The sequence below is a fragment of the Monodelphis domestica genome, chromosome 1, assembly GCF_027887165.1.
Source record: "Monodelphis domestica isolate mMonDom1 chromosome 1, mMonDom1.pri, whole genome shotgun sequence".
Taxonomy (NCBI): Eukaryota; Metazoa; Chordata; class Mammalia; order Didelphimorphia; family Didelphidae; genus Monodelphis; species Monodelphis domestica.
Window position 1 is genome coordinate 760,656,542 of NC_077227.1, and position 23,524 is coordinate 760,680,065.

Genomic DNA, 23,524 nt, shown 5'->3' on the forward strand with positions numbered 1-23,524 from the left:
ACACAGTGTGAGTACAAATGATTTTCACCAAGTAACTTATAAAACAGTAGTATAGCCGATAATGCACAGTCTTAAAAGTACCCAAATCACAAGAGCCTATTTAATGACAATAGCAAACAAATCCTCTATCATTAGGATTCACATGAGTCTCTATAGCCACTGAAGCTCATGGATACTTGTCACAAGTTTTCCAAATCCAGCCAGTCTTTCAACCTTTGTTTGAAATATTTTTAACAAAGTCTGTTCCAAAATTTGGCAGGAGAGCCCAGAAAAGACCTCTTTCTGCTGCTGAAAACCTTTTGGGTCTAAAATGTCACCAACAATCTAGATGTGGAAGGGTAGAGGGAGCTAAAGAATTACAAATATAAAAATCATCCAGAAACCACTAGGCTTCATAGGAAATGCTCCCTCTCCACAGCTGTACAGAGGTACCATGCCACCTCCCAGATGCACTATCCATTACTTTTTTATAAATTCAGAGGTGGGGTATATAACAGTTCTTTAGCACTTCACTTCAACTACTAAATAGATTCTTATCTCTTGTTACAAAGACCTCAAAGGCAAACAAATGATCAGTCAGAGGTAGTGTTGCTGCTAGATATCTGAAAATCACTAATGAGAACCCTTTAAAATCAATTAAAATTTTTAGGTCATTAAATTCTCCAAAGGTTGTATACAGGTTCTAACCAGTTTGATAGAATCCATCCATCTTCATTGTGACAATTGGCAAAGGCAAAAAGGAACAAAAGGCTGTTTAAACATGTGAGCTTGACGGATCTGGTGACAAACCCAGCATCCATAAGGATCTATGGTTTTGTCATGGAAAAGAGTTTGTCCAAGTTGACTATGGTCTTTTACAATGGTTTATCTCCAGTCCAGTCATAGAGGGAGGTACAAATAAAGACAATTTAATAGCACACATAGCTAATGGCCAAAACACAGTAGCTGAAAATTACAGTCAAATGGAACATTATAGATTAAATTAATATGTGAACTTAAAAAAGAAAATTAAATCTTAAAGCAAACAATTAACAAACAATATATGTGAGAGGATACAGGCACTGAATTCAAGAGTCCTTTACTCCAATTCTGATAGTTGCATTACAGAGGCTTCCTCACTATTTGGAAGGGAACAAACAATGGAGTCTGAAAAAGCTAAAAAACTCGCTTCCAGACTCTTTAAGATTCCTTCCTCTCCTGAGTATCATCATTCCTTTGGTCACACTCTTAGGTTCCCCATACCCACATTGGGCATAGTGTGGATGAACCCCATATTAGATGTGTTGCAGAGACTGGGCAGGCCAAAATGGCAAGGGGGTATAGAGAGATGACTCTCTTCCCTGGATTTTAGGATTACTCAAGCTAATCACAAGGACAAGTGCATCCAGGAATGGTAGGAAGAAAAAATATCCTAAAACTTTGGTATTGTACTGGCTAGGAGTAAAGGTAAGAGGTTTGGAACAGTAACCTTCCCCTCCCCCTAGGGGTAAAATGTCAGGGAGATGCTTGCTTCCATTTCTGTGGGCAGGGAGTTAAGAGAGTGGAAGCACCTCCTCAGTTAGAAGCCTTTAGGAGGCTAATTGTTGCCTAAAAGGAACACCCAGGCTTCCAAGGCAGCAGGAAGCACTCAACTGTTAGCAATGTAAGGGAAAGGGGAGGTTTATACTTTATCAGTCCTGTGGAAAGCAGCTCACAAGGACCTGCAGTCAGTGTCTAGTCAAATGTGAGGGGCAGCAACAGTAGCAGTAGCAGCCAGAGTAGCAGAAGCAACAGCAATAGCAGTAGCAGTAGAAGCTGGAGTAACTGGAGCAGAAGAGGTGGAAGGAGGCTTTTAAAACTACTCTGCCTTTTTGTCTGTTAGAAATTGCTCTATCAACTTAGAGAGGAACAAGGGTTCTAAACTCCAGACTTCTGGTGGTCAAAAATGTAATATTTAAGTCAATATCAATAACTCCAGGTATTATATTTATAAAGTTTATTAATAATCACTTCAAGTAGAAAGAAAATAAATTAAAAGAAATCGAAGTTCAAACCTAATTATTTAACAAAAAATAAACCCATGTGAATAAGTTCTCTTGCCTCTCAAAAAAGACAGCTCTAGCAGCCATGATTATAGGAAGAGAGTGAGAGGCAGGGCTGCACAAAACTTATATTCTCCCCACATCAGCACATAATATGAAAAAGGAGAATGGGATGCTGGGAATTGTGGTTTTTGGGGAACAGATTCTAATCTAAACCTATCCCTAAATGGAAAACTCAAATTCCATTCAATTTGGAAGATAAGAATTTTATTTGAGGAAAAAGTAGTTTATGGTTGTATAATAACTGGTGGAATAGTCTGGAGGCTAATCAGGTAGCCTTAGGGCTGATGGACAAGTCCAGGGGCTAGTAGAGTAGCCTCTTTGCAGTTGATTGTATAGAGTAGCAGCTCTGTTGTACAGTGGCAGCTTCATGTATGGAGTAGCAGCCACAATTGTCGAATAGCAGCTTCCCAGCTCTGTGGATTAGGGTTGGCATATTGATTAGGGCCAGGGAGCTCTGGAAGAGGGGCATGGCCAAATTCAGATGCATGTGTTTTTTAGGGTATGATGTTATACAGAATAAGGAGTATGTGTAAGTGTGGGGGATTCCTCTGGAATGCCAGAGACCCAGTGTGCAGGCCCCTTGTTCCACCTTGTCATCATTGGTCAATGTGGGAGAGGTCTCCCTGTCCTTCTGGGATGAGAACATGGGGTGGTGGATGGGCTGGAGAACTGCTATAGGTAATTAATTATGTTATAGTTTTAATAACAATATGAGTACTTAATAAAACCAATTAGGCACAAAACTGATGCCCAGTACAGAATATTACAGATCTGGTACACAGAGTTGGTAACAACTATCTGCAATTCATGTTTGACTGATGCTGAAATTACAGGTTTTGTAGTTGATGTTTAACCAGTTTTAAATAGTGAGACATGCCAGATTTCAGTCTGAGGGTCCCTTTCCTCACTACCCCTCAGTGCCTGCTATGAGCCAACATCAGAGCGAAGGACAAAAATTCTGGAAAGAGGTTTGGGGAATTTCCTATGATGAAGGGCAAGGCTTGGCAATTAGAGGCAGGCAGAATCTTGTTGTCCTGACTCAGGGTACCATTGGAGGAAAAGGCCCATCATTGGGCTTCAGAGGCTGGGGCTCTTAGGTTTGGGAAGACCCACCTAGAGTAGAATGGATGTAAGTGAGACCCTCAGGAGCTGAGATTGATCACTCTTCCTTTTGGAAACCAACTCCTCAGTGCTATGGGTGGGCCAGTCTCCCACGGGGGTTGGGGTCTTGGAGGTGGGATGGTGTCGGCGGAATGATGGATGGGACACAGCTTTTAAATTCAACCCACAGCACAGGTTTCACAGGATAAACTGCTCTGCCTTGGCTAAGGCCTGGCTTTATTTTATACCCTCATGATCACACATCTACTTGGCACACAGTTTCATTCTCAACATACATGTTTCCATGGAACCTAACAACAGACAGGAAGCCTAGGAAGAGAGTCAATGAAACATTGTAGTTAAGTGCAAGATCAGAGGGTAGGATCAACATGACCCAGATATAGGTTGGGGAATTCAGAGCACAGATTTGCCAGAAGTTTTTATGCCTAGACAAGAGTGTCCTATCTAAGTGGGTATATACGAAGCCTTAGGTTTAATTTTGTAAGTGGGCTCTCCTGGTAATATCCTGGGGGGACAGAGTGGGACATCTGCATTAACCCTGCAAGCATGTTGCTCTCATCTATTTTTCCTGGAGCCAATTAAGAATAATAATCATGGCAATTCCAATAATAAGGGAATGTTAATAAGGAAAGTCACTTGGTGGGGTTTCAGTGGGTGTTTCCATCCTTCCTGGGGGCTGCTTTGCAGTCCCGGTTTCCACGTGTGACTGTGTCAAACAACGTGGTCTGGATGGCTCCCGGCATTTCAGGTGCATTTCCCAGGCAAGTCTGAGCCAGGAACCCTGAAGGCCCCAGACGTCTGCTGGCTCCTCTTTCCTTTGAGCCTCATTCTCCAATTCCTTCCTCATGCTGAGCATCTTCTGAGGCAATCTGGAACATGTTTCTCTCCTAGAACTAGCTAAGGACTATTCACATTCACATCCCAAATGCCATGGGGCACGTCCCCAATTTTACCATTGAGTCACACTTTTCCCTTCACACATCTCCTGTACCAGCTCACTATCTCTCCCCCCAGCTCTTAGTTAGAGGCCTGATGATACGACCTCCATCCCAGGCCACTGTAAATTCATAATTTCAGAAATGGGGATGGGCCTGCCTCATTCTTTGGGTACTCAGTGGGGTAGATCAGGATTGGTATTCAGAAGGTAGCAGCAACCATTTTGATAAGACCCAGAGACGAGTAGGGGAAAGTGGAAAGGGACACAGAGGTAGAGGTCTTGGATGAGGGAGTGTAATAGTAAAGGGAGTCGGAATGGAGTATCACTCAGAACCATGGACTAGAGTTGGAATTCCTAGGAAGCCCAAGAAGATGAGAGAAGGCAGGGGTGGGAGTTTGGGACTAGTTTTTATACTTATTTGTGATGGGAGAGGGGAGGGGAAAGACCTTGGGATGAGTGCATTGAGATAACCAAATCATCTCCAAGTTACTGTTATAACTTCAAAGTCATGCAGCTCTTCTGGAGCTGATGGTTCCTGACGGGATTGCATCGGTAACTTAGAGATGGGAGGATGTGAATTGTAGCAAGGATGTGATACAATTTGTAAATATGCTCCTTTGGTCTTTGGCATGATTCGTAGGTGACGTCCAGGTTCTCCTTGTAATCGTATTCCATGTTCAGTCATTCTTGTTGACCAGGAGAGGGAGTGGCCAGTGGGGCCAGAAAGAGACAAAATTTCAAGACAATCCCTGCCCTGGTCTCTCATCCACCACGTCTAGACAGTAACCAGAATCATAGTAAAAAGAACAGCACAAGAAATCATGATTGAAGAGCTGTAAGGATGACATTAGAAAATCAGTCTTGTTGTATTCGTTCAGGGACAAGAAGTAAAGTGGCTGCTGGAAACAAGAGCTGGAGTTGGAAGCAGGGCTGAGAGAGCGTGTTGATTTCAGATGTGACAGTTACATCCCGTTTCTGTGTCAATTACTCTCCCTGGCAATTGGCAGACACACTCAGAGACATCTTTGCCTCTCCCTGTCTGAGGGAAAGAGCCGAAGGACTCGGGGTTCTCCTTTCCCAACTGGGGAAACGCTAGTGACTATCTATTGTGCTTTTTATAGATTATTTAAAAAATAAAAGCTGGTCTTTGCTTTGAACTCTGAGTCTGTCTTGATTAGACTTGATTCTTGCCGAGACTCAACCAGCAGCCTTTGCTAGTTTATAATCTGAAGGCAAAGTTAAGATTTATAAGAATAATAGTAGTAGTTTTTATTTAGATAGTATAAATTTGGTTAGTCAGATCAGGGAGGAGTAGTGTAGCCTGTGAAACACAAGAGAAGCAGTTCCTTGTGGAACCTGGGAGTTTATTTGGGTGGGTTTAGAATCCCGTAGAATTAGAAATCCTTTATTTATCCTTATATATTTCAATAAATATTTTATGTTTATAATAAGAATCTTCTTTGAGTCCTTGCACTTGGCCCTGAAGAGAAGTCCTCATTTGAGCTTCACTTCACTTCATCACTGAGGATACTTTTGATTACCCCTACCAAAAGTATCCAAACAGTTTCAAACCTATATTGGAAGTTTTTCTCTATATATTTTGTGTAGCTTGCTATTATTTTTTTTACAGAGGGCAGGCCAACTACCCCCCCCCCCCCCCCCATCTAGTGTACTGGATTATGAGTCTGAGTACAGAACAACTTTGAAACACTGGGACCCTGTCTAAGTCAACAGCATAGCACCCCATGTCCAACCCTTGAAGTCCCAGGCTCTGGCACTAGCCTGCATTGAGGGCCCCAAGTCTCTAATATTTGGCCTATTCAAGCCTGTGGTGAGACCCCTTCACCCAGGGCAAAGCAGCTCATGGGATTATGAGCTCTTCAAGCCATCAGCAGTCCTTTGAGGAGACAAAATCAGCAGCTTCTAGAGCTCTCATTCCATAGGCCATCATACCACCATGGAAGTTGTGAAAGTTGCAGAAACTCATAACTAGAACAGAGGGAAAACTGTTTAATAGAGTGCCCCCTCTACTCTGAAACAGAGCCCACCTTTAAGATACAATTTAAAAAAATATTTGAAGACAGTGAAAAGGAGCCAACAGAAAAAGAATCACCTAACCATAGAAAATATCTAAGGGGACATAGAAGAGCAAGTAAAAGCAGTAAAAGACAGTGAGATCAGAGCAACCACATGCAAAACAACAAAGAGAAGTAGAAATTGGTCTCAGGTGCTGGAAGCACTCAAAAAGGATTTCAACAATCAAATAAGGGAGTTGGAAGAACATTGTGGAAGAGAAATGAAAGTAATGCAAAAAAACCCAAAACAAAACAGATAACAGCTTGAAGAGTAGAAGTGGTCATATGGAGAAAGTTTAGGCACAAAAATCCAATGTACAAAAGAGTTCCAGGAAAAGTAGAAATAAACAAATGGAAAAGGAGATTCAAAATGTGACGGAAGAAAATCAGAATTAGAATTGAGCAAATAGAAGCTGATGACCTCAGGGGATATCAAGAAACAATAAAAAAAAATCAAAAGACTGGGAGGGGGAAAAGAAGGAAATATGAAATATCTCATTGAAAAAACAACTGCCTGGCAAAAAAGATCCAGGAGAGACAATCTCAAGAATTATTGAACTAGATGAAAGTCATGATAAAAAAGGATAGACATCATATTACAAGAATTATCAAACTACATGATATTCTTGAACCAGAGGGTAAAATAGAAATCAAAAGAATGCAAAGATCATCTCCAGCAATAAATTCCCAAATGACAACTCTTAGGAATTTTATAGTCAAATTAAAAAATTCCAAGTCCAAGGAGATATTGCAAAGAGCCAAAAAGAAACTGAAACCTTGTGGACCCCCAGTAAGAGTTAGAGGATCTAGCAGCTTCTACATTGAAAGATCAGAAGGCTTCAAATATAATATTCTGCTAGGCAAGGGAACTGGGTTTGCAACTAAGCATCATCTACCCATCAGAACTGAGCATATACTTTTAGGGAGGGAAATGACCATGTAATAAAATAGAAGATTCCCAAGCATTCTTGATGAAAGGACCAGACCTAAAGAGAAAATTTGATGTCCCAATAAAAAATTCAAAAGAAGCATAAAAATGTAAATAAGAGAAATTTTAAGGTGTTCAATAAGGTTAAATTGTCTACATTTCTATGTCAAAAGATCATATTTATAACTTCAAATTTTCATTATTATCATAGTGGTTTGATGTATACAGAGGATTTTGGATTAAGTTGTTTACGATTACAGGCAAAAAAATCAAGGGGTGAAAAAGAGGATTTCACTGATAGAAAAGGAAAGAGAGAGAGGTAAAACGGGGGTGAATCATATCACCTAAAGTGGGATAAAAACAAACTTATCGTGAAGACAAGGATGAGGGTGGTAACAAACTATGTGTGCTCTGATTGGTATTGGTTTAGAGAGGGAATAACAATCAGACTTATTTGTGTATAGAATCCTATCTTAACATATAGAGAAGTAGAAGGAAAAGTGAAATGGAGTGGTAAGGAGAGGGGCACTATAAAGGAGGGGGAATGTAGAGGGCAATTGAAAGCAAAATACTTGTGGATGGACAGTGTGAAAGGAGAAAGCACAAGGTTAAAAGGGGAAGACAAAAGGGAGGGGAATACATAGATGTAACTCATAACTGAATGTAAATGGAATAAACTCACCTTTAAAATGGAAGGTGATAGCAGAGTGGATTAAAACCAGAAAATTATGATATGCTATTAAAAGAAACATATGAGTCAGGTAGACAAACAAAGAATAAAGGTAAGCAGATGGAGCAGAATCTATTAGGTTTCACCTGAGATTTTATTCATTTATTTAAAACCCTTACCTTCCATCTTGGAGTCAATTCTGTGTATTGTCTCCAAGGCAGAAGAGTGGTAAGGGCTAGGCAATGAGGGTCAAGTGACTTGCCCAGGGTCACACAGCTGGGAAGTGTCTGGGGCCAGATTTGAACCTAGGACCTCCCATCTCTAGGCCTGGCTCTCAAACCACTGAGCTATGACAGCTTCTATACAGGCAATGAGAAGAATGAGGGAACTTAAGGCAGAAAAAAAAAAAAACAGAAAACCCAGCGAATTGTATATAGGTTCTGGAAGAATTCAAAATACAATTCAAAACACAATTAAGAAAGGCTGAAGACAACCTTAAAAGCAAGATAAGTCATCTGGAAATAGAAAACAGTGTCTTGAAAGCCAAAATGAATCAACTTGAAAATGAGGCAAAGGAGATGAAAGATGACCTCCAAAGAAAATCAGACCAGAAGGAGGATGACTAAAAATTCAGTCTTTAAGAACCAGAATACATCAATTAGAAGCAAGTGACTTCACAAGGCAGCAGAATGCTATAAAACAAAATAAAAAAGAATTAAAAAATTGAGGAAAACATGGAGCATCTCATTCACAAAACAGAAGATTTAGAAAATCATTTCAGGAGAGAAAACTTAAGAATCATTGGTCTACCAGAAGACCATGACAAAAGAAAAAGCCTGGACATAATACTACAGGAAATTGTTCAAGAAAACTGCCCCAGCATTCTAGAACAAGAGGGAAAAGTGGAAATTGAAAGAATCCACAGATCACCTCCTGTACCTAATCCCTAACTGACAACACCCAGGAATGTTATAGCCAAATTCAAGCACTGTCAGACCAAGGAAAAAATATTATAAGCTGCTAAGAAGAAGTCATTCAGATACCATGGAACCACAGTGAGGATAGCACAGGATATGGCTGTATCCACACTGAAGGACTGAAAGGCATGGAATATGATATTCCAGAAAATAAGGGAACTAGGTCTACAACCAAGAATAAACTACCCCAAAAAACTGACTATATTCTTATGGGGGAAAGTATGGTCATTTAACAAAATAGAAGAATTCCAAGCATTTGTAAAGGAAAGACCACACCTGAACAGAAAATTTGATGCCCAAGCACAGAACTAAAGAGAATCATCAAAAGGTAATTTTAAAAAGAGGGGGAAAAGAAAAACAAAACAAAAAAAACTTTTTTAAAGAGACCCAATATCCCTATAAGAAAAGAGGTCACTGGTAATTCTTAAAAATTGTTATTATCACCTAATCAGCTAGAATTATGCTTAGAGGGAACAGTGACAAACTGTATAGGATGAAATGCCAAGACATAAATATGTATATAGATATATGTATGCATGAATACATATATGTGTGTGTATACAACTAGAGCTAAAAAAGAGGTTAGTACTAAAAGAAATGGGAAAAAACAAAAGGGGGTAAACTTATCTGTCACAAAGAAGTTCATGGTGGGAGGGGGGAGAACATCAATACACTAGAAGGGTAAAGAGGTTGGAGATAGGAAATACTGAACTCTTACATGCATTGAAATTGACTTAAAGAGGGCAAAACAATCAAATCAATCCATTGGGGCAGAGAATTTATTTGTGCTCTATAGGGAAGTAGAAGGGTAATAAACAGACTGGTGGGGAGGGAAGCAGTACAAGCAGGGTAGTTTATAAAGACTATAAAGAAAATAAGGGGGGAATAAGTAGGGAGGGGGATAGAAAGGCAAGTAAAATAAAGGTGGGAATTAGGGGGACTGATTAAAAATAATACATTGGTGCAGAAGGAAATAGTGAAAGATGAAAAGGCAGGACTAGGAGTAGAAATTGAAATGCTGGGAAATACACAGCTGGTAATCATAACTCTAAATGTGAATGGACTGAACTCACCCATAAAATATAAGCGAATAGCAGAGTGGATTAGAATCCAAAACCCTACCATATGCTATCTACAAGAAACACACATGAGGAAGGTTGATACCCATAGGGTAAAAGTAAGAGGATGGAGCCAGATCTATTGGGCATCAACTGATAAAAAGAAGGCAGGAGTTGCAATCGTGATATCTAACAAAGCAAAAATAAAAATAAATCTAGTTAAAAGAGATAGGGATGCTAATTAGTAGTCGTCTCTCGGTAACCGAGAATGACGATTGTCTTTGTGCGTTTTAATCTATGGATAGATGAGTGTGCACAAAGACACTTGTGCGTGAAAGAGATTTAAGTGGAAGAGTCGATGCACAGAGACAGTCCCGCTCTTTCGGCATTGGAAGTCTGGGTCCAGTGGCACGAAAGGTCGTTACACCTGGAGACTTCTGTGATAATTAAAAGAGTGAGGCCATAAACTGTAGTGATTAAAATATTGGAAGATATAAATTGTTGTAGATATAAGAGTGGATGAGTAAATTGTGACTGCAGGAAATATGTTTTCACTACAGTGTTTTGTTTTTAAATCAAATATAAGGTGGTCGCTAGGGAAATATTCCCAATTATGAATATACCCAAGTCAACTGGGTTTTATAGAGAATTTAATTAATAATACAATGAGGAATTAAAGAAAGAGAGAAAGAAAAAGAGGGAATAATGAGAAAGGGATAAGCCGGCCCTGGCCAATCCTGGCCAACCCAGGCCTAAGCCCTAAGAGAAAAGATCAGTCAGTCCTTAATCACTCACCACAAGATCTGTCCAAGCAAGAATTCTAGTGACACCAGTCCAGCTCCATCTCAGCTGCCTTCACCAGTTCAATCCTCCTATGTCACCTCCCCTAAGTTCTCTCATCTACCAATCACAGTAGATGTTTTTCAAAGGACAGACAATTCTTAGTTTACACCTAAGAAGACTAATCTTTTGAGTAATTCACACCTGAGTAGACTAGAATCTCTGAGTAAGTTCTCACCTCTTTGCTCCTTGTAAGTTCACAAGTTGCCTGACCTTTATAGGTACTTAGCGCCCCTTTGTATTAGTCCTAAAAATAGGCATAGCTTAAGAACTTTTTTTTGTCTTACTATAAGTATGGGTTTAAGTATCTTTCATTGTTCAGCAAAGAGTTTACAACTTTATCTTCCCCTAGGACATGCTTAAGTATGGTGAAGTAGAGTTCTCACATTCCTGATCAAGTATCTTCACTACCTAAATGGGGAATGGACTTAACCCAGCCTTATGAAGTAGGGTCTGGGAAATTTTTTAGGTCCACACTTCCTCAGCCGCATTGGGTGGCCGTGTTGTCCTTTGTGCTCCAGCATGCCCTGAGCACTCCACAGTGCCTTGCTGCGTCGCCCTCTCAGCCGTTGAACCTTCTTGTTGGTTTCTTCCGCCTGTTCCGCCGAAGCAGCCTTCACATGCTGGGTGAGCAAGGCCCTGGTTCACCAGGGGTTGATGTCGACCTGATGGCTACCCTCACAAGGTTTGGCCGGCCTGTCAAAGCCGTTGCCTGGGGTGTGGCCGCTGCCGCATGCTAGCAGCTACTGGGAGCCACAAGTGAGAGCTGGGTGTCAGGTGGGGGTCAGAGGCTGGAGAGCTGCCCTAGGAGGGCATGACAAGCCCTCCATACCAGAGATACTACCCCTCTCTGAACACCCCATACACTCCAATTAATTATATCCCAATAAAAGGCAATGTAGAAAATGAGGAAATATCAGTATTCAACATGTATGCACCAAATTGCACAACATCCAAATTTCTAAAGGCAAAACTAGTGGAGCTCAAGGATGAAATCGATAGAAAAACTATATTAGTGGGAGATCTGAACCTTCCTCTATCCAAACTAGATAAATCAAAACAAAAAATAAATAAGAAAGAGGTAAGAGAAGTGAATGAAATATTAGAAAAATTAGAGTTAATGGACATGTGGAGAAAAATAAATAGGGACAAAAAAGAATACACCTTCTTTTCAGCAGCACAAGGTACTTTCACAAAGATTGACCATGTATTAGGGCATAAAAACATTGCAAACAAGTGCAAAAGGGCAGAAATAAATGCAACCTTCTCAGATCACAATGCAATGAAAATAATAATTAGTAAGGGTACATGGAGAGGTAAATAAAAAATTAACTTGAAATTAAACAATGCAATTCACCAAAATCAGTTAAAGAACAAATCATAAAAACAATAACTTCATTGAAGAAAATGACAATGACATCCTTTCAAAATCTATGGGATGCAGCCAAAGCAGTACTCAGGGGTAAATTCATATCCTTGAGTTCATATATTAACAAATTAGAGAGGGCAGAGGTCAATGAATTGGGCATATTGGGCATGCAAATTAAAAAACTAGAAAGTGAACAAATTAAAAATCATCAGATGAAGGCTAAATTAGAGATCCTAAAAATCAAAGGAGAAATTAATAAAATTGGAAGTCAAAGAACTATTGACTTAATAAATAAGACTAGAAGCTGGTACTTTGAAAAAACAAATAAAATAGACAAAGTACTGGTCAATCTAATTTAAAAAAGGAAAGAAGAAAACCAAATTGATAGTATCCAAGATGAAAAGGGAGACCTCACCTCTGATGAAGAGGCAATTAAGGCAATCATTAAAAACTACTATTCCCAACTATATGGCAACAAATATGGCAATATAAGTGATATGGATGAATACTTACAAAAATATAAATTGCCTAGACTAACAGAGGAAGAAATAAATTACCTAAATAACTCCATATCAGAAAAAGAAATTGAACAAGCCATCAAAGAACTCCCTAAGAAAAAATCACCAGGTCCACATGTATTCACAAATGAAATTCTATCAAACATTCAAAGAACAACTAATCCCAATATTATATAAACTATTTGACAGAATAAGCAAAGAAGGAGTTCTACCAAATTCATTTTATGACACAAACATGGTACTGATCCCAAAGCCAGGCAGGTCAAAAACAGAGAAAAAACTATAGACCAATATCCTTAATGAATATAGATGCAAAAATACTAAATAGGATACTAGCAAAAAGACTCCAGCAAGTGATAACAGGGGTTATTCACTATAACGAGGTAGGATTCACACCAGGAATTCAAGGATGTTCAATATTTGGAAAACCATCCACATAATTGACCATATTAACAAGCAAACTGACAAAAATCACATGATTATCTCCATAAATGCAGAAAAAAGCCTTTGACAAAATATAGCACTCATTCCTATTGAAAACACTAGAAAGCATAGGAATAGAAGGACCTTTCCTAAAAATAACGAACAGTATATATCTAAAACCATCAGCAAACATCATCTGCAATGGGGACAAACTAGAAGCCTTCTCAATAAGATCAGGAGTGAAACAAGGATGCCCATTATCACCTCTATTCTTTACCATTGTACTAGAAACACTAGAAGTAGCAATTAGAGAAGAAAAAGAAATTGAAGGTATGAAAATAGGCAATGAGGAGACCAAGCTATCACTCTTTGCAGATGATATGATGATTTACTTAAAGAATCCTAGAGAATCAACCAAAAAGCTAGTGGAAATAATCAACAACTTTAGCAAAGTTTCAGGATACAAAAGAAACCCACATAAGTCATCAGCATTCCTATATATCTCCAATACATCTCAGCAGCAAGAATTAGAGAAATTCCGTTTAAAATCACGCTAGACAATATAAATGGTCCCAGCTTTTGGGACAAAACCCCACTATTTTTCAAAAACCGCTGGGAAAATTGGAAGACAGTATGGTAGAAATTAGGATTGGATCAACATCTCACACCCTACTCCAAGATAAACTCAGAATGGGTGAATTACTTGAATATAAAGTAGGAAACTAAAAATGAATTGGGTGAACACAGAATAGTATACATGTCAGATCTTTGGGAAAGGAAAGACTTTAAAACCAAGCAAGAGCTGGAAAAAACCACAAAATGTAAAATAAATAATTTTGATTACATCAAATTAAAAAGGTTTTGTACAAACAAAACTAATGCAACCAAAATTAGAAGGGAAGCAACAAATTGGGGAAAATCTTCATAATAAAAACCTCTGACAAAGGTCTAATTACTCAAATTTATAAAGAACTAAACGAATTGTACAAAAAAAAATCAAGTCATTCTCCAATTGATGAATGGGCAAGGGACATGAACAGGCAATTTTCAGTTAACAAAACCAAAACTATTAATAAGCACATGAAAAAGTGTTCTAAGTCTCTTATAATCAAAGAAGTGCAAATCAAAACAACTCTGAGGTATCACCTCACACCTAGTAGGTTGGCTAACATGACAGCAGAGGAAAGCAGTGAATGCTGGAGGGGATGTGGCAAAGTGGGGACACCAAAGTATTGCTGATGGAGTTGTGAATGGATCCAACCATTCTGGAGGGCAATTTGGAACTATGCCCAAAGGGCGCTAAAAGACTGTCTGCCCTTTGATCCAGCCATAGCACTGCTGGGTTTGTACCCCAAAGAGATCATAAGGAAAAAGACTTGTACAAGAACATTCATAGCTGCGCTCTTTGTGGTGGCAAAAAATTGGAAAATGAGGGGATGCCCTTCCATTGGGGAATGACTGAACACATTGTGGTATATGTTGGTGATGGAATACTATTGTGCTAAAAGGAATAATAAAGTGAATGAATTCCATGGGAACTGGAATGACCTCCAGGAACTGAGGCAAAGTGAAAGGAGCAGGACCAGGAGAACATTCTACACAGAGACCAATACACTGTGGTACAATCAAATGTGATGCATGTTTCCATTAGTGGCAATGCAGTGAACCACTTGGAGGAATCTATGAGAAAAAACATTATCCACATTCAGAGGAAATCTGTGGGAGTAGAAACACAGAAGAAAAAGAACTGCTTGAATACATGAGTCGAGGGGATATTGCTGGGGATGTAGACTCTAAATGAACATCCTAATGAAAACATCAACAACATGGAAATAGGTTCTGATCAAGGGCACATGTAATACCCAATGAAATTGCGTGTCAGCCGTGGGGAGGGTGGGCCGATGGGAGGGAGGGAAAGAATATGATTCTTGTAATAAAGGGATAATGTTCTAATTGGCTGAATAAATTAATTTTTAAAAATGAAAAGGGTGAATGCACCTTCAAAAATGAAAAGGGTGAATGTATCATCAATGAAAAGGAAATTGAAGCACTCATGAGGAACTATTTGTCCAATATATGACAATACACCTGACCATCTATGTAATATGGAATAATATTTACAAAAACAGACTTCCCAAATTAATAAAAGAGGAAATAGAATACTTAAATAATCCTGTCTGAGAAAAAGGAAATTGAGCAGGCTATCAATGAACTCCCTAAGAAAAACTCTCTGGGTCCAGCTAGAGTCACAAGTGAATTCTATCAAACATTTAAACAGCAATTATTCCCAATACTATATAAACTGGTAAAATAAGCATAGAAGGAATCCTGAAAAATCCTTTTTATGACATTAAAATGATATTGATACCTAAGCTAGAAAGACCAAAAACAGAAAGGAAATAAGAGACCAATTTCCTTAATGACTATCAATGCTGAAACCTTAAATAATAAAAAGTAGCAGAGAAATCACAGCAATTTATCACAAGGATTATTTGCTATGACCAGGTGGGATTCATACTGGGAATACACGCCTGGTTTCATATTAGGAAAACTATCAGCATAATTGACCATATCAATAACAAAACTAAGAGAAATCACATGATTACTTCAATAGATGCAGGAATAGGCTTGGGCCAATCATAACACCCATTCCTATGAAAAACACCAGTGGGGGGGCAGCTGAGAGGCTCAGTAAATTGAGAGCCAGGCCCAGAGATAGGAGGTTCTGGGTTCAAATCTGGTCTAGACACTCCCTGCCTATGTGACCTAGGGCAAGTCACTTAACCCTCATTGCCTATCCCTTACCACTCTTCTGCCAGAACTAATACACAGTATTGATTATAAGACTGAAGGTAAGTGTTTAAAAAACAAAACAACTGGCAAGTAACGGAATCAATGGGCCTTTCCTTATCATAACATGTGGTATCTGTTTAAAACCATCAGTGAGTATCATTTGCAATGGAGACAAGTTAGAAATCTTCCTAATTAAGAATGAAGCAATGCTACCCTTTCTCACTATTAATATTGTACTAGAAATTTAGTTTCAGCAATAAAAGTAAAGGAAAAAATTGAGGAAGTTAAGGTAGATTGTGATGATAGTAAATGATCACTCTTTGTGGATGATATGATCGTATACTTAGAGAATCCTTGAGAATCCACGAAAACACTCACTGAAAGAATAACTTTATCAAAGTTGCAGGATACAAAATAAACCCATAGAAATCATCAGTATTTCTATGTATTTCCAACAAAGTTGAACAGCAAGATTTCAATAGAGCAATTCCATTTAAAGTCACTCCAGACAATATAGAATACCTGGGAATTAACTTGCCACAACAAACAGGAATTATATTAACACAATTACTATAAGGATATTAGAAAATAAGTATTGTTTTATTAGTTTAGAAATAAGAAGTGGAGAAGCTGGCTTGATAAAGAAATGGAGTTTGAAGTAGAGCTGAGAGAGCATGTCCATTTCAAATGTTGACAGTTATAACCAGTTTTCTGTGTCAGTTACTCTCTGGGAGTGGCAGTTGGTAGAGTCACACAAAAGACCTGAAGGAGCTTAATGTTTTCTTTTTCCAACTTGGGAAACACTGTTGACTATTTCTATCTTCATAAATTGGTTTTTATCTGATAAGATCAAAGAAAGATCTGTTTTTTTTGGTTTGGACTCTGAGTCAGTGAATTCTTGTTGATTCTTGTGGTTCTTGTTCAGATTCAACCAGCTAGCCTTCATTATTTTACAACTGTAAGGCAAAGTTAGGAATTATAAGGATAATAGTGGTAGATTTATTTAGAATAGTATAAATTTGTGTTAGTGAGATCAGGGAGGATTATTGTAGCCTATAAAACATAGAAGTGGTTCCTTGTAGAACCAGGGTATTTATTTGGGTGGATTTAGAATCCCTTAGAATTAGAAATCCTTGTTATCCTTATATATTTCAATAAATAGTTTATTTTTTTAATAATAAAAGTCTCTTTGGTGTCGTTGTGCCTGGTCCTGAAGGGAAGTTCACATTTGGGCTTCACAGTTTTGAACCTGTATTGGCATAGTTTGGAGAGGGGGCCATGAAGATGCCTACAAAAACCACATGCTACACCAAAAGATCCAGAGTGAACTTTGGGACATGGTGATTTAAACTGTGAGGGGTTATGTTATTGAGGGATGTTTATGGGGAAGAAACAAGAAGTAACATCTAAATATTTTTATTTTATTAATGGGAAATGGGATAGGAATGAGGGTAACAAGAAGGAAATTTCTTAATCTTATCACCAAAACTAATTCCCCTCAATAACTATTCTATTGGCTAACTTCCTAAGCTAAATAAGTTAAGTTCCCACCAAACAAAAACTCACAAAAAGAGTCCAGATATGGGCCAAGATCCCAGAAGTCAAGTCCAAATCAGTTCCCAGTAGATATTGATGGTTCTTTATTTGATCTTCACTCTAGCTGTCAGCAGCCTGTTCAAGCAGTCGCTCTTCTCCAGCTGGTATCTCACAAGGGCCAGATAGCTTGTAGATAGGTGGAAATTACAGCTACCATCAAAATCTTCAGGAAGAGGACTGTTTTCAGTTGGGCCACACCCCTTGGAATCTTGACCCAGGTTCTTATGTGATTGAGTCACATGCTCCTGCCAATCATTTTGCAGTCTTTCTTTGCTTACTACATTTGAATGCATTTGTTTGAATGTACACTTTTATGCCAAAGGGGACTGCCCCATACTTGGCTTTTTGTCAATGCATCCAACATTGGTTTTGTTCTTGTTCTTTTATTTCCCTTTTATTCCCACATTATTGTAATTTCCCCTTAGAAGCTGCAATATTGTATGTACTTCTAGTTAAAGTTATATGTTGGTTATGTTTAAATGATCCATTGGGGAGACTAGTCTCTCAAAGGATCCCAAGGGGAATGTGTAATTAGAATTTTGTACCCCAAGACTTCATTTCCCAGAATCCCTTTTCCTTTATCCCCATAGTGTGTCCTTATATTTTGTAGACAGAGTTTTGTGTAACCCTTCCCTGTCCCTCTCTCTTCCCCACTATCACTGTCCAGGGAAGCTCTCTTTACTGATGGTTTTTACTTTACTTCACGTGATTACTACTATTATAAAATAAAATACTTGCAGTTATTAGATAACCATTTTAATCTTGCCCAGCATGGCACAACGGGCTCCTGAGTCCCTATGCCGGGAGAGGCCACAGACACTAAATACGGAAAGAGCGGAAAGAACAAAAGGGAAGGGGCAAGAAAAGGCAGAGCTAGAGATGGATCTGGAAGCAAACCTTTCAGCCTCTCCTCTAGGGGGCTTCCGGCTGGAGCTGGTATTTGCAATTCAGCCCATGGTCTGGCCAAGAGCGCTGAGCCTCGTAGTGCTTCCCAGAGAAGGCTGACGTTGGGATACTGGCCATTCCCTCGCCGCTCTGATGATCGTAGACGTACGGCATGAGAGAGGATTCCTAGGAAGCCTGACGGTGCAGGAGCCTCACCGAGCTTCCACGTGAGGTATCTCATCTCTAGTGTCCTTTCCGCTGTTATGCTGGTGATGGGGCTGCTGGCAGTGTGGATGGGGAGGGCCAGCTTCAGCCCGGCATTTCGGTCTACTCCCTTCTGCCGGGGGCTCCAGGCTCTCGTGCAAGACACCAGCTGGCTGGCACAATGGGTAGGAGTACTCGGTGGGGGGGGTGTCTGCTCCCCACCCCCAGGGTGTCTTCTCTGCGGCTGCGTTGGTGCGCTGATGGCAGACGCCCCCCTCCCCACCCCAGCCCCCACCTCGCTCTCTCTTCCGCGGCCCCAGTCCCTCCCCCCTCCCCTGAGGAGCTCCCCCAGCCACTGCCCCTGCCCAGTCCCGGAACACTTAGGATTGGAAGGGGAGTAGGGGGGGTCCCAGGACACAACTTGGGGGGTAGGGGAGGACGATCCCTGCAGTGATGGGGGGAATCCCCAAGGGGTTAGGGTTAGGGACAACTTGGGAGGTAGGGGAGGGCGATCCCTGCGGTGATGGGGGGAATCCCCGAGGGGCACAAAGTGGGGCGCCGAGGTCCTCTGTCTTTCCTGTACTCACTGCTACATGCCTGTACTAAAGTCTGTTTTCCCAAGTTCCACCTATCCTGGCTCTGCCAAACGGAGAGGGAGAAAGGCTGTGGGAAGGAGAACACGATGAACTAACAGGTGTTTGCTAGCAGAGGGAACGATGGGAAGGAACGAGGAGGACGGCCGGCTTGCTTGCGCCACCGTAGGCGTGTCCAAACCAAGGCGAGCTAAGGGTCACCAGACTCCAGCCAGCCCTCAGTGGGGCAGGCAGCGGAGCTGCCTAGAAGCGCGCCAGTCCTTCCACATCGCTGCCCACCTCGATGAATGGGGAGCTTCCTCTTCCCCTTTGCTGGACGACATTGCAAGGCGGCGGCTTGGCAGACGGGTTGTCCAGGGAGAGTCCCAGAAACTGTTCCTTCAAGGGCTTCGAATGGTGACCCGGCCAGCGAGGCTTGAGCGCTGCCAATCAATCCACTTTGCACCTGCCCTGGCTCCAGCTGGCACGACGGGGGAGGGGTGGGATGAGGGAGGGCCGGCTCTGACCAGGAGGCAGCCTTGGATCGTTGGGTCTCTATCCAACATGGCAGCTATGGGGATGGCCAAGTGGTCTTCGGGGCCCTTCTCAAGCCCAGCTTTCCTGTGCACAGGAGGGTTCTGGTCTCCAGATGGAGGCGTGGATTCAAATCCCACTTCTGACGTGAGATGGGGGGTGATTTCGGGTCTCTGGCTTGCCCCGCACTACCTCTCCCCATCCCGGTCCAAAGCCAGGCTGGTGCTGACTAGCATCTGGGGAAAGGGGGGGCTGCCGGTGCTGGTCTCTGCCTGTAGGAAGCAAAGACTCCTAGGTTCGAGCAAAGACCCCAACTTTGGGGCTAAGATCTCCCCATTTGGCAAAAACTGCGGGAAAACCAGAGAGTGGCGGGGAAGAAACCAGGCGAGCCCCCCCCTCCCCATGATACAGCCAGAGGAGGCCCAAGTGCATGCAGGACCGGGCTTACAGGGGGTCTCATCGGACCTCATAATGGGCTGCTCGATCTACAGAGGAGGGAGACTCTCCCACCAAACGAGACAGGCGCTGGCAGGACGCACTCTGGCCACTTTTCAGTGAAGGTCTTGCACAAGCCAAGCCAAAGAAAACAAAGCCCTGGGGGGGGGGGTACAGCAGGCTCCTCTGGCGAAGGTCTCCTTTCTCCAATATATGAGGAAGAGCCCACTGGCTCTAAGTGAGAGCCGACCCCAGCGGATAAAGGGGCGAGGGAGCTGGGCCCTTTTCAGAGGAACCCTAACCCTCCCTTCATTCTGACCCTTCTCTCTCCTCTACCCATTGGCACAAGTAGGCACCCATGGCACAACTCGCCCAAGGGAGCGGTAAGAATGGCGAGGGGGATCTTGGCAGAACCCATGTTTTGATGGACAGGCACTGAGGCGGCCGCCAGAACTGTGAGCCGAGGAGAATTCTGGACAGCCCGGGACTTCCCGCCTTGTACTGGAAGGGGCATCTGAGGCCACAAGTGAGCGAAGACTCGGACTTTCCTGCCTAGTCACCTTCCTCCAGCTGCCAGGAAGAACCACGGACTCAGGAAGTTTAGCTTAGACTCACAACTGCGCCGGCTTCCTGGCTTCATTTCTGGGTCTCTCCTCGCCTTTTCTTGAACTGCTTTAGGTTTAGAGATTAGATAAATAGTGACAGAATAAAGAACACTGACAGCTGAAAAAGTGGGCTGAGTCTTTGGGGGCTCCGCTTCTGCCCCTTGATCCGGCTATTTGGGGTGAAGCTGGTTAGGGCACCTGCTCCTTTTCCCCTTCCCTGCCACCCTTTCCCTTTCCGAACAAGTTCTTTAGTTCAAGTCAGGTTTGGGGTTGGCCCATTCCACAACAAGAGAGAAGTTGGGTGATCGAGAGCAGGATTCACGGGCGAATCCTCTTCTCTGTGTCAGAACCAGACCTGGTCTGCCACAATCCTCCCTAGAGGAGTCTGACCACAAACCTTTCTCTATAGCAGTTGACATTTTCTCTTCAGCTACTCCCCACAATGGTGACCAAAGGGATTCAGGTGTTCAGATATCCCTTGTGGGAAGAGAGAAGTCCTGTCTCTCTAGAAGTCCCTCAAGCCCTGGTCACAGCTAACCCCGGGGAGGGAGAGATCTCCCATCGTCTCTCCACCAGCAGATCACACCTCAGGCTCCCCAGTTTCCCTCAACTGTTTCACTGTAGCCTACATCTTTCCAGTGAGACATAACCATTCAGCCCTCTCCATTTAAAGGGAAGGAAAAGTCTTCCTTCTCCCTTTTTTTCAGAACACAACGAATTCCTGGCAGTTTGTTACATTCTTGGTTACATCTGTGGAGATTCTTTGCCATGGATACGCTTTGGTACTGGCCCACTGCTTTGGCCATCCTCAGAACGCTCCTGGCCCCTCACTGCTGGCTGAGGATCTCCATCCTCTGTGCTCTGGGGCCTCCCTGATCTGGCATCCCAGGCCCAGGCTTTTTTCCACCTAGAGACATACAGAGATGGTGCCTCCTGAGGCTGTTCTGGCCCAAAGACTTCTCTACCCAAATGTGTAGCTCTGGGGCGACTCCTTGGTTTCAGGCCTCACCTCCCCACCTGAGAGAAATAAAGAAAATGGGAACATCATCTGAGCCCAGCTGCCATTCCTTAACCATCCTCTTTGGTGGCTCTTCCTGTATCAACTACTGAAACATTTTAAAGGGTCGAAGAAAATAGTGGAGTCTATCTTATGTCTGTCAGATTAGGCATAATTTAGGAAGAACTTTCCCCCTAGTCCACAAAACTTGGGGGGGATCTGATAATAATGAGCAAGATGATCTCAGAAAAGGCTGGAAAGATCTGCAGGAACCGATGCAGAGTGAAATAAGCAGAAATGGGAGAACACTGTATACAGAAACAGCAATAATGGAGGATGATCATCTGTGAAAATCTGGCTCCTCTCAGCAAGGCAGTGATCTGGGACAGTCCTGAAAGACTTGTGATAGGGAATGTGCTCCATCCCCAGAGAAAGAACTGCTGGAGTCATCTTTCTTACCAGTGTATTTGGGGTTTTATTTGGGTGTTTGGTTGCATTTGAATGTGCTCTTACAGCAATGACCAGTATGGAAGTGGGTTTGCATGACAACAAAAACACAATGAAAAAATGACATGAATATATGTAGGTGAATGTGAACGTCCTGGGGTCATGTTGGCGAACCTGTGGCACACAAGCCAGAGAGGGCTGTTCCTCTCCCCTCTCCATGCATGCCTGATGACATTGCTCACATCAATTTCCCAAGGTTAGTATGACTTCGTCTCATTTGATCAATCCTCAACATGGGTCAGGCCCGCTGGTATAAAGGTTAAATTTAGTGTTTGGACTGAAATGATATGAAATAATGTGGTTGCTAAAGTTATTATATCTCAAGTCAGAAGTTTATTTACCAAACTAGAGGGGAAACAATAGAGAAATGTGAGAGGTTAGAGAAGATACCTATCCTGGAGTCCTGAGCCAGTAGGGCCAGTATGAGGCCTCCTCCAAGATGGAAGCTGGTCTCGTAGGAAAGTAGGAAGAGACTCAGCCCTTGTCACTCACCCAACAAAGTAGTCCAGGAGTCAGAATCTAAGGTGAAGCTGCTTACGCTGCAGTCTCCAGGGAAGGTCCCTTGAAGACTATCTCCAGGAGACTCAACTCCACCAGACTGCCTCTGCCCAAGGATTTTGTGGCTTTTATGGTGGTTTCCTGTCCCTGTCCCTTTTCATGGGGCGAATCAGTTACCAAATTGTCCAGCCCTGCCCATAGGCAGTGTCTGTGGGATTGACTTGTCCCCTCTAGAGGTGTGAACTCTCCTAGGATTCACACATTTTGGTTATCAGCTGGTTTGGATTCCCATGTTTTTGAGTTATCATGCAGTTTAGCATTGGGTGGCAGACTTCCCCCTACTTAATATTAAGTAGGAGTATGTTCACTTTTGTTAATTAATTCAAAAGCAGACAACAGAGTTAATTCTGTCCTCACAATCTAGTGAGGAACTAAGTAGAGGTATTTAAATGATTGTTAACCAAAGTTTTAATTCCAATTAGGCAAAAGGAATCCCTTTCACAAGTGTAACTCAGAACAGAACAAAGAACCAAAAATTTCCTTTCCCGTTCAGGACCACCTGGCGGGGGGTCCCTGAGGGATAAGAGTGCAGATAGACTCAGAGGACGGGTGGGAATCAAATGGCCAATGGCAATTTTGTTGAGGGGGGGATGCTGTTTATAGAGAAGATGAAGAAGGCTGAAGGGTTAGGCAAGCCTTTTGCAGGCGCAAAGGTTAGTGATGATTCACAAGATGGAAACAATGCATATAGACTTCCCTGGTGACACTGAGCAGTGTTTTCTACAGGATAACAAATCCCACGGCAGCAGATCACTGTATGACCCAGCTTTGCATGGAATGTTGTATGTTCTTTTCACACAACTCCTGCATTACATTCGTGGCTGGACGTACGGTGTT

The 23,524-nt window shown here is 41.9% G+C and overlaps 1 protein-coding gene across 3 annotated transcripts in view; it reads left to right on the plus strand.

The window, feature by feature from the left end:
* Positions 1-23,524, plus strand: part of LOC103094333 (zinc finger protein 850-like) — a 293,282-nt gene that overhangs the window by 163,855 nt on the left and 105,903 nt on the right. Inside the window, exon 5 of one of the 3 annotated variants that reach the window (XM_056825067.1) lies at positions 5,022-16,750. The exons of the other annotated variants lie outside the window; for them this stretch is intronic. Within the exon in view, the coding sequence (XP_056681045.1) occupies positions 5,022-5,034 (13 nt within the window). The 3' untranslated portion in view covers positions 5,035-16,750. Of the gene's footprint in view, positions 1-5,021; positions 16,751-23,524 lie in introns of those variants that run through there. 3 annotated transcript variants of the gene reach the window in all.